Here is an 11,441-nt window from a genome sequence, read left to right as displayed (position 1 = left end):
TCATTATCATTATTATTATTATTATTATTATTATTATTATTATGGTCGTTATCATTGTTAATGAATAAAAAAGGTATTTGGAAAGTTATAATAATATAGCTGAATGAATAAGCTGACCGTATATTAACGAAAATATTCAAATTTCATACAAATATATTAGAAAATGAACAAATGATTTGCCTGGAGCCTACATAAACATAAACTTATGCCTACATAAACATGCGCATGCAAATATGCTTATGTTTATGGATGTCCGTAAAAATAAATATACGCATGCGCACAGTATTGTAATTCACGAAACTATATGTGCTGCGTATGTATCCTGTATAGACAAAATTATTTATTTTTTTCCCTTAAAAAGTTTTCCCTCTTAAAAAATAATCGATCAAATGGGCGAAGAGTGGTATAAGAAACAATTGTATAAGCTATGGTCTTACAACATAAGTGGTTTGTCATATTTTTTATTATTTTATTTTAATATTTATAGTTTCAGATAAGATGACGATCTTTTAATTATAATATAATATTTAATTTATATTGAATTTTGTTATATTGTGTTGAACAAATGTTTTTTTTATATTTTCGTGTTTTCTATATTTCTTAGTCTGAAAATGTTGGGTAATTTATTTTGATTTTTTTCATCATGTTGATTATATTGATGTACGAAAGTAAATATTTTGTTGTAAAGCTATGTATTGAGTTTCAAATAAATGTATAATTTTTATAAACAAATTATTTTACTTATATTAAGATCTATAATTAAATTGTTCTATTATCTAAATTACATTCTAATGATATCATGTAATTATATTATTATACTATGTTTCAACATCAATGTAATAGAAATTTAATTATCATCTACTTCGTTTGTTTATAATTAAATCATTAAATTGATTGAGTTGTAAAGATCCTTTGAATAAATATTGCAACTGCATAAGTTTTTTAAATATATAGTACCGATAAATACTTAATAATTTATTTTAAAAAATAGTTCTAATCGTATTATTTTCCACTTCTTTTTTAATGATACAAAATTTTATGGCTGATTTTTAAAAAAAGATTCGCTCGACAATATCAAACCATTTACCGTTGATGGTGTGCCAATACGAAAACTCTTCATTGGCAACTTAGCACAGCGAGTAAGTTTATAAAATTAATTTTCATTTATTATCTATTGAAATTTAATTAGCACGCTTAATTTTAGCAGTTGATTAATTTTTGTATATATTCTTGTACAAACAATATTTTTAATAATGATATGTATTTAATTTTTCTTGCAGACAACCCATAAAGATTTGGAAAAATTATTTTCGGTGTATGGAAAATTGGATAGCTGTTTTTTGAAAAGAAATACTTGCAAATACAATTATGCTTTTGTAACTTTTAAGAGTACTCACGAGGCTCTAGAGTACGTGAAGACTTAGAATATTGTTTAATCAATGTTTTCTTATTTCATATAAATAATCCTAAATGTTCTATGGATAATAATTTTAGGGCAAGAAAAGATGGTCTTAAAAAAAAAATTCATCTTCACAATAGAGATTTGAGAGTTATGCCAGCCGATTCATGGCACCAACCAGACAGTATTGAAAATCAAAATAAAAAAGTACAAAAAGCTTCAGAATCTATGCAAAAAATATCTACCACCTATATACTAAATGATGATGCAGAGATTCATAAATTAAACAATGATTGTTTAATGCATGTATTTATGTTTCTTCCTATCATAGATAAAATAAAAATGGAAAGAGGTATTTGTAGTGAAAGATTTTATAATTCATTATAATATACATAGTTCCAAAATTTAGTCAGTCTATATTTCTTTTAATGTAACTGTTTATTATTAATTTTTTGCTTATTAACATTCATATTGTTAGGTAACCTTTATTTTTTCTAAATAATATCCCTAATAAACAATTGGTTTTAATTTTTTATTAACAACATTTCTTTGAAATGGATTTGTTGTGATTTTTGTAAACCATCAATTATAATATTACATTATGAAAATTTATAAATTAATTTTGATCGAATGAAGCTTGATTTATTTATTTTTAGTTTGTAGGCGATGGCGAATAATTAGTCAAGAATCGTGGCGCACCTTCAAAAAATTAGATTTGTCACAATCAAGTTGGGGATTTGATATATTAAATAATGGTCCGAGAGAAGTTTATACGGCTACGCTTCGTCAAGTTTTGCTTCGTTGTGGGCAATTTCTTTCGCACATTGATTTGTCTAAATTTACAGAAAATTTGAGTCAAAGTACTCTCACTATAGTTGCTAGATTATGTCCAAATTTGCAACATATTAATATAACAGGACTTGCTGTCTCATCTGCAGGAATAAAAACATTAACAGATAATTGTCACAATATTACAGAATTCAGTTTAGGTTTATGTTCAGCCTCATGCGACAATGATTTGTCCGATTTATTCTTAAAAAACGAGAAGCTTCGGTATCTTAAACTTACAGGAAATTCAATAAGTGGTAGATGCTTGTTAAATTTGCCAGTGGAATCTATTGAAATAATAATTTTAGATGATTGTAATAATATTTCACCGGAATACTTCCACACTGTAAGTTGTGCCTATGGTAGTTTGTATAAAAGTTAGAAGAAAAAAACTATGCAAATTAATTTCATTATATTTTATAAATTATTAACAGGCAATTCAAAGGCTTCAGAAATTACACACACTTTCCGTAAAAAAATGTATTACATTTGCTGATCAGACTGTGAAAGCAATTAGCTTATGCTCAAAAAGTTTGAAAGTATTATGTCTCTGTCATTATTATCCAATGATTGTACGAAATGCCATGCTGTGCATTGCAGAATTAGTGAACCTTGAAACATTAAATCTTAATCATAATATTTCTGTTGGAGACGAATTTCTAGTTGGTGTAGGAGCTCAATGTAAACAGCTAAAAAATGTGGATATAAGCTGTAAATAAATTTAAATTATATTATTTTAGCTATTTAAACTATTTGAATCGATGTGTCTTTTTAGATTAATAAGATTATTTAATTTATTTCATGCATGGATATTTAAATATTCATTATAATTAATAATATTTCAATCAAATAAAAAAGGTTTAATTCTTATAATTGCATTAACACATTATATAATATATAAAACATTAGATTATTAATTTAATTATTAACGTTATATTGTATGTATGTAGATCTATTATAGTTTAGTAAAATTAATAAACTTTCCTTAATTTTTCCAAAAAACTTAAATTATTCCTTCGGTATATTAGTATTTATACAAAGAATATCATGAAGCTTTTGTTATATTAAAAATACTCTAATTCACTTTCATGAATTATGTATCTTAATATTTTTTTATAGGCTGTAAAGCAGTGACAAATAAAGGCTTGGCAGCCATTATTTCACTACCAAATCTTCAACACCTTTCTATAAACTATTTGTTTTTAGTCACGGATGAAGTTCTCACTGAAATGGTGAATCTTCGCACGATGCATTGTCAAAATTGTTTTGGATTCAAGAATACAGGTTTATGTAGACTCATTGAAGAGTCGCATCAACTCGAACTTCTTGACTTTTCTGGCTGCACATGCATTGATAATGAACTTGTTGATATTGCAATCAAGGCTACTAGAAATCGTACTAATAATACTATACTCAAGATGTATGTGGGCAATACGAGTATCAATGTTAGTGAGATAACAAAAGTATCACCATTTTTACAAGTGCTTAATGTAGATCTGACAAAATCTGAACATCTTAATTGGTGATTGGTTTTTCAATCCTAATTTATAATCGGATAACGACTAGTTTAAAAAATATCTATGTAAAGGAAATATTTCTCATTATTTAATTTTTGTCGAAATCGACACACCATGTAAAAGTGCTATAGTACTCGATTGAAGTATCTTTGCACTAAAAATATATTTAAATTAATTTAATTATATTATGTTTTCTTAAAAGAAAATCATCAATATATTACAGTAGGCATAAAGAACTATTTACTTTAACAGAAATAGCCATTCTATTTTTGTACTTAATTATCCACAATATAAATCTTTCGTTTTTTATACTATGAATAATCTATGATATTTATGTAAATGCTATAGTTATAGCATATAGTTTATGTACATAGAATTAATAAAAATTATTTAATTGTACAAAAGATCACAAAACTGGTTGCAACGAACTTTTTAAAATACATATGGTATATATTAATTTTGATCAATAGATTTCTTAAAAAGTCATAAAATGTATATTTTGTAATAAGTTACCATTTCAAAAATATTATTTACAATAAAATGTGTTAGCATTAATAGATATGAACATGTCATTATTTGCAAGTATATAAGAAATTTTTTCAATACTTAAAAATTGTTTGATTTTATTTTATCACATAAAATATTCATAAATATTTTTTAAAATTTTCACAAATGTACTTTTTTAAATCATACATGTATATATAGAATATATTACATATATTCTACATATAATACATATATATATAAAATAAATTTGAATTAATTTGATTTATTACAAATTTACTTTAAGTATTAGAGTTTTATTTAAATTTTTAACCGAATTATTTTAATATTTATTACTGAAATTTTTTTAGTAGACTTATTAATTTGAAAACTGCTTTGAAGAAACAATCTTTCTACTGGTAATTTCAATAAGTGAATGTGGTTTAAAAATTGGACGACTGACTATAAGTATTTGCAATTATTTTTAAATTTCTAATTTTGTTTTTTTAAATTTGAATTTGGATTTGAATAATTTCGTGTTATCTTTGTCTGTTTACGAATCAATTGTTTGACTAAACAAAAAAAGTAAAGGAGAGAGATACGAGACAAAGAGTAGTTTTTAGTGTTTGTGCACTATTGACTACGTATTTGATCATTTTTCATTTTAATATACATTGTAGGTTTTAGAAAAAATGAGCAATTGTTATCAAGTTGATGTGTGGAAAGGCGATTGGAATTTGCCTTCTATTGATGTTGATTGTTTGAAGGTTTTGGTAAGTAACAGGCCTGTTGCATTTAAAGGTTACGTTCTGTTTTATTGATAAAATTATTTTCCATTAAAAGTAACCATTTTTTAAATTAACATAAATATCGAGATTAATGAAAATGAAGATTTAATCTAAAATATATTTCTTTTAGACTTTTGCCAAGTTTCATAATATTTCATTAACTGTCATAACAAAAAATAACCCATTTAAGACGCCAAATGGGTACTTACCTGTATTAACATTTAAAAAAAATACATTTTCTACAGTGGATGAAATATTAAATGTTACACATAAAAATTGTACAGATTGTAAGAGTTCACCAGAATGTCCAGAGACAGTTGCATATAATATCATGCTTGAAGATTGTTTGAATCCTGCGCTTCAATACTTGTGGTATAATATTAATATAAACTATTGTTTAATATTTAAATATTATTTTTATACTATTAATGCGATATCTCCAAGTTGTTAAAATTATTTCTTTTGTTATATTACTTATTAAATAATATTATATGCTTGAAAAATATTTTATTAAATTATAATATAATGTTTTTATAACTTAATTTTAATAAAATAATTTTTTATAATTTGTTGTATTACGTATTAAGATTTTAGTTTAACGATCTACCTATTTATTTCATTATATTTTGTTAAATACAAATTTTAAGGTGGATAGATCAACAAAATTTAAATGAAGTAATAAGGCCTTGGTATTGCGAAGCATTACCATTTCCATGTAATTATTATTATCCTGGTAAATATGAAAAGAATGCAAAATGCTTGATTGAATCGTTGTATCCAACAGAGGAATCAGAAGATATAGAAGCATTAGTAAGTTTATATTAATTAAATTTTTAATAAAAAATTTTAAAAAGTTTTTATTTATATTATAATAAATTTCTTTGATATTTTATCATATAATTTCAAGGTTTCCTCAAATCTGAATTATATTATCCAGTGTTATAAAATTTTTATTTAATGTATATAATGAAAATAGGCTAGTTGTATTATATTTGTAGAAATTAATATATTGTATTGGCAATCAAAGATGTAACAAATATGATTTTTAATCATTTTCCTTTTTCCAAAAAAAAATGTTGATAATTCTTATATTAAATTGTAATTATATAAAGATTTTAGAATGTATATACTCATAGTGTTATAAAAAAGATAAATTTTTCTATTTTGATGTTTCATTCTATTCTTAATACTTTTTTAATATATTATTAACCTATGATCTAAATAATGCAGAAAAATATTTTTAATTTTATTGCACATATATATATTTTTTATTATATATTTTATAATAATTTTATTAATTTCTAATAATTTATTTGAATTTTTTTATGACCATGCTTTTCTAAAGTACTGATTAATCTTTTTATGTACTTATAACTGTTTACATTTCATTTTTAATATATTATAAATGTTTTGCCTTCATATTTATTATTGTGAGTTAAATAGAATATTATGGATTTCTAAGAGAAATTTGAAATGTTCTTCAAAATTCATCGTTATTAAAATTATTTTAAAATTACTACAATATAAAATTTTCAATAAGAATATAAACTAAATTTAATAATAAATTTTTTTATTATCTTTTTAGATTTTTAAATTATCTTATTTATTAAACAAATATATGTATTTAGATATACACCAAAGCTAAAGAATGTATAAAAACTTTATCAATGAAACTTGGCGAATCACAATATTTCTTTGGAACAAAACCTACAAAATTAGATGCATTAGTATTTTCTTACCTCGCACCACTTTTAAAAGTACCATTATCTAATTGTTCTTTGCAAAACTGTTTAAAAAAGCGTGAGAATCTAGTAGGTTTTATCACTCGGATACTAGATTTATATTTTCAAAATAAAGTGGAGAACAATGAAAAGAATGTGAATCATGATAAAACCAAGAAATTAATTTCAGATACTCAATATATTGATAAAAGAAACCAGATTTTTACAGGAATTTTTGCAGGAATTTTTGCAACGGGTGCTATGGTTGGCTTTGCATTATCAAAAGGAATTATGCAGGTAATTTAAAAAATATAAAGATAAAAATAATATATTTTTTATATGAACTCTGTTTTATAATAACTATAGAATATTAAATATGAATATCTTTTTAAGTGTAAAATATAAGTAAATTATAATGAATATATTATATAATTTTAAATTTAAATATTATGCATTTTATTTGTAATTAAAAAATTATAATATTTTTAATCAGATCGAACTTATAATAATTATATTTATTATATAGTGTAAGTGTTAATTTCCTCTTTTTGTTTCGTGTTTCAGATTCAAACTAATGATTACAATTATTCGAGTAATTATCATGATTATGATAATATAGAAGATTACGATGAATAGGATCTTTTAGTAATGTGTTTTGTTTTAACAAATTTTAGGTAAAAAAATTAATTAACGAATATCCGTAAATTTGTTGAAACATTTATTATAATGACTTTTATGTGCTAAAAGGATAGTTTTTATGTACATATGTGATTGGAATGATTGCACAAATAAATATTTTTAGTAGATATATAGAAAAGGCAATAAATTATTTATTTTAGTTATGATCAAAATCGCTTCGATCTCTAACACTTCTCGGTTTATACCTTGCAATAGTGCCAACGACTGTTGCTTCAATCTCTTCACAAAAGCTGTCAAAATTATGAACTGTTGTACCGCCTAAAATGATCTTTGTTCCTGGATTTTGTTTATTTAAATTATAAATTGCTAAACTTTCCTCGTATGTTGTTCCTCCGATCATAAATACTATAATGTCTTGAGGTCTGTGAGAAGAATATACTTACAATTGTAATAAATAATAAATGATAATAATAGATAATAATTGTTCGATTGAAAGAACTTACTTTCTTGTTATTACAGTGTTTCCAAGATATGGAAATGATTGAGAATTTAATTTTCCTTTAATAAGATCTTCTATTATTTCAGTTAGTAAAGGCGTATGTTGGGTGTAAATATTATCAACACCATTTAATCCTTTAAATAATTTTTTCGTAATTTTGGCAACAGCTTCACGATCAAATAAATTTATTTGTTTGGTGGAAACTCCACTATAATCTAATATACTATATACAAGCTAAGAAACAAAAGCCATATATAATATTTTTTCTACAAATATTAAAAGAATTTTATTTCATTTTATTAATGTAGTTACTATTAGTTTATAAACTATGATGTAAAAATATGTTAAACTATCGATAGCACTGGTTTTACGATATACGGTAATATATATATATATATATGAAGCACCTATATTGCGTAAGAAGGAATAAGCATATAACTACTACTGATTACAGGGTTACTACTTTTTTTCATCTCAAATTTTAATTAATTCATAAAATATCGAGTTTTGTGAATAAGTATGTATGATGTTTATGAAACGCTGTAACTCGACTATCAATATTTTAAAAATATTATATAATTTACATATTGTTATAAGTTTGATTACCTTTGTATATTTTTCTGGAACATTTCTTTTCTTTAACATTGAATATAAACCAGCAATATCATTACTAGTTTGTTTAGCGTAGTGAAGAGCATACAGCATAACTAAACGAGTGGCGTCTATGTCACGTACTCGACTATCATTAATGAGCTTCTTAATTTTTTGTAGCTAGAATGAAATTTACATTAATTTTAATAATATTTATCGTTATCATGCTTGAATACATTTTATTAATTAAATTTTTCAGAATAATAATTTTGTTACATTTCATGCATTTTAATTATAAAACTAATATAGTGTAAATATTACTTGAGTGGAGTGTTCGCTTTGACAGCTTAATTCTTGTTCTAGCTCCGAAACTTCAAGTAAATTGTAATTTGCAACAAGTGTAGAGAGTTCACCAACCACTGTCACGTGTTTAGCAACTGTACCAGACATTTTTTTAAATAATGGATACGTTTCAACAAAAGCTTTCATATCTGCAATACTTTCAACTTTTTGATGTTTTTTTGCTTTTTTTTGGAATTCATCCATCAAACTTTTTATGACTTGTCCAATTTCTCCAAAATTGAGATATAAATTCTAAACGATTTTTAAAATTATAATATTTGATTTTACTTACAGCATTTTTGTAATTACTGTAATTAGCTCAATGTACAATAATGACATTTTACATTAATAAATAATATTACATATAACGCACTCTATAAATAATTATAGTTGTAAAATAAGTGCTTTAATTCATTTTGAATATGAAATAGTATTATTTTTATAAAAAACGTAAATACTTCGGTGCACCTAGTCTACATTATATTATAATTATTTTTTAATCGAAATTAATTATTCCGAGTTATTATAAATAATCGATAAAATTTATAGCATTACTTACATTAGCATAAAATTCATCGTGTTGTGCACTAAGTACAACTTCTTTTAACTCCTTTGTTATACCTTTAACATTGGATAAGTCTACTCTGTTATTATTAATCGTTAGTAATTCATGTACCATTGCTTGGTAAGTCCATTGATTTAATAGAGGAGTAACTGGATCGTCTCTTCTATCGAGAATCAACAATATTGGTTGCGATTCTTGTCTGAATTTGAAGGAATTTGATTCTTGATTTAATACATAACGAATCTTTTCAGCTAAATGTTTGCACATGTCGGAATTATTTTGAAAACGTATGAGTGGGCATTTTTTCAATGATAATAATACAGCGATTATCCCTTGCACTGTTCTTTCAAAATATGGTTTTTCCCAATTCAGTCCTATTCATATTTTAAAAAGTAAAATTTTAAAAAGTAAACAAACTGAAGTATTACAGACATTTAGTATATTATATTCCAAGCTAATCTCAATTTATATTTTGTATCAATCCGCTTATAAATTATTACACAATTTTAATATTATATACAATAAATAATATTCTTAAAATAATTATTTCAAGTATCTGATATATTTCAGATAAATATAAACAATTAGAATCAATATGTTGTTTCGGTGAATTAATATCGATATTTTATCTTTAAAGTATTTATCTCAAAAAGTTTACCTTTAGAGCATGTACTGATACCAAATGAAAATAAATGTGAATTTATAGCCAAATAATCGGCATAAAATTCATGGACTTCACGAACGACCTCTTGTTCATCATTTTCTGCTAAAAGCTTAATGTCTGTCTTTGGAATAATATTACTAAAATCTATTGAACAAAAATTTGAAACATTATGGAATATTATTATTAACACAAATAAGGATATGTATTGCATATTGCGCTTACAAATATAATAAACTCCATATTTTGGATATCTAAGTTCATCGGACAAAAGTCTAATATTTTCTTCGGTAGGCCTTACAAAAACAATGCATTTCAAGTGTTTTAAGCCTTCATTACGAACAGCAGCATCAATGCGATCAAATAGATAAACTTCTTTCATTAATATCTCCGACTGACTAAAAACCAAACTGATTATACTTGTCTGTAAAAGAAAAAAAGTAACATTTCAATTTCAGACGACACTAGTTTCACATCTCATCATATATTATTCTTCTATAATTGAATGCATCGTAGAATATAAAATATTCACCTACAGAAAAAACTTAAAATAATTATTACGTACTTTGCATTTGTGGGTGCACATTAGCGTGCATATCACAATAATATTTATATACACATTATTAAAGAGTACACGTATTAAGCAATAAATACCGTTTGTTTATCCATTAACAGTACTTTCATTCCTGGCCCACTCTCTTCTGTCATTTTCGTAACATAATATTTAATTGCATTTATTACATTCATATCTGACAATAAATATATAAACAGATAACGAAATATATTTACAATTTACTAAAAAAATATTCAACTCTAAGGCATGATCAATCTCTATATTGCCATCAATATTTTGGTCATTAAAATTATATGCATTGATCGCATATGATTGCTATGAGCGCATCATCGATCACGTATTTTACGTCACAGATAGGACGTTAGTTACTAGTGTCGAATACATATTTCGTAAATTATTATTCATTGGGAATTATTATTCCTGTAAAACGATAAAAAAAAAAGAAAAAAGATTGGACTAAAAACTTCAACTAATTAAAATTGCAGTTAATTTATCAGAATAATAATTCATGTTTAAGCAGCATAATTAGCTATTAATTATATATGTATATTATAAATGAAAAATAATAATATTAAGTAATTTTCCCATCTAAATTGCAAAAATGTCAATTCAATATAATAAACTGTAGAGGAGAGTAAAAATGGTGATATCTATTTATCATTTTGGGATCAATAATAAATTATAAATAGATTTGAATTAAAAAAAGAAGTAAAATGTCATGTTTCAAAAATAGTCTTATGATATTTTATAGATTTGCAAAGCACATAATATTTTTTATTATTAACTGATCAAGAAAAATGTAAATCTATAGAGTTAAGTATTTATTATTAATAT

At 24.1% G+C, this 11,441-nt stretch overlaps 3 protein-coding genes across 3 annotated transcripts; 2 read left to right on the top strand and 1 right to left on the bottom strand.

Moving 5' to 3' along the window:
• Nucleotides 1–302: 302 nt before the first annotated feature.
• LOC105367557 (F-box/LRR-repeat protein 7) lies at nt 303–3,834 on the top strand. Its single transcript, XM_011506314.1, has 7 exons — nt 303–447; nt 1,060–1,139; nt 1,281–1,408; nt 1,495–1,751; nt 2,056–2,573; nt 2,662–2,938; nt 3,347–3,834. Exons 1-7 carry the CDS (start codon nt 390–392, stop codon nt 3,751–3,753), a joined length of 1,725 nt encoding a protein of 574 aa, XP_011504616.1. The 5' UTR covers nt 303–389; the 3' UTR covers nt 3,754–3,834.
• Nucleotides 3,835–4,788: 954 nt separating this feature from the next.
• On the top strand, nt 4,789–7,446 carry LOC105367555 (metaxin-1). The gene is made up of 5 exons (XM_011506312.1): nt 4,789–5,000; nt 5,146–5,387; nt 5,663–5,825; nt 6,644–7,033; nt 7,301–7,446. Exons 1-5 carry the CDS (start codon nt 4,920–4,922, stop codon nt 7,370–7,372), a joined length of 948 nt encoding a protein of 315 aa, XP_011504614.1. The 5' UTR covers nt 4,789–4,919; the 3' UTR covers nt 7,373–7,446.
• Vps45 (vacuolar protein sorting 45) lies at nt 7,438–10,923 on the bottom strand. Its single transcript, XM_011506313.1, has 8 exons — nt 10,688–10,923; nt 10,259–10,457; nt 10,031–10,180; nt 9,367–9,746; nt 8,787–9,059; nt 8,481–8,645; nt 7,879–8,108; nt 7,438–7,797 (listed from the first exon to the last, which is right to left on the bottom strand). The coding sequence occupies exons 1-8, from the start codon at nt 10,778–10,780 to the stop codon at nt 7,572–7,574; spliced, it is 1,716 nt and encodes a 571-aa protein (XP_011504615.1). The 5' UTR covers nt 10,781–10,923; the 3' UTR covers nt 7,438–7,571.
• Between the last annotated feature and the right edge of the window lie 518 nt (nt 10,924–11,441).

This window comes from Ceratosolen solmsi, unplaced genomic scaffold (assembly GCF_000503995.2).
Source record: "Ceratosolen solmsi marchali unplaced genomic scaffold, CerSol_1.0 scaffold7, whole genome shotgun sequence".
Taxonomy (NCBI): domain Eukaryota; kingdom Metazoa; phylum Arthropoda; class Insecta; order Hymenoptera; family Agaonidae; genus Ceratosolen; species Ceratosolen solmsi.
Note: the sequence above shows the minus strand (reverse complement) of the source record. Positions and strands in the feature narration are given on the sequence as shown.

What these genes read in the sequence shown, in the direction of transcription:
- Vps45 (XM_011506313.1), bottom strand. Translation starts at nt 10,780, where the DNA reads ATGAATGTAATAAATGCAATTAAATATTATGTTACGAAAATGACAGAA. An exon ending in ACGATGAATTTTATGCTAAT is followed by an intron (nt 9,060 to 9,366) that starts GTAAGTAATGCT and finishes AAAATCGTTTAG; the next exon opens with AATTTATATCTCAATTTTGG. An exon ending in AAAGCGAACACTCCACTCAA is followed by an intron (nt 8,646 to 8,786) that starts GTAATATTTACA and finishes ATTTCATTCTAG; the next exon opens with CTACAAAAAATTAAGAAGCT.
- LOC105367557 (XM_011506314.1), top strand. Translation starts at nt 390, where the DNA reads ATGGGCGAAGAGTGGTATAAGAAACAATTGTATAAGCTATGGTCTTAC. An exon ending in ATGGTCTTACAACATAAGTG is followed by an intron (nt 448 to 1,059) that starts GTTTGTCATATT and finishes TTTTAAAAAAAG; the next exon opens with ATTCGCTCGACAATATCAAA. An exon ending in TTGGCAACTTAGCACAGCGA is followed by an intron (nt 1,140 to 1,280) that starts GTAAGTTTATAA and finishes TTTTTCTTGCAG; the next exon opens with ACAACCCATAAAGATTTGGA.
- LOC105367555 (XM_011506312.1), top strand. Translation starts at nt 4,920, where the DNA reads ATGAGCAATTGTTATCAAGTTGATGTGTGGAAAGGCGATTGGAATTTG. An exon ending in TTGATTGTTTGAAGGTTTTG is followed by an intron (nt 5,001 to 5,145) that starts GTAAGTAACAGG and finishes TATTTCTTTTAG; the next exon opens with ACTTTTGCCAAGTTTCATAA. An exon ending in CCTGCGCTTCAATACTTGTG is followed by an intron (nt 5,388 to 5,662) that starts GTATAATATTAA and finishes ACAAATTTTAAG; the next exon opens with GTGGATAGATCAACAAAATT.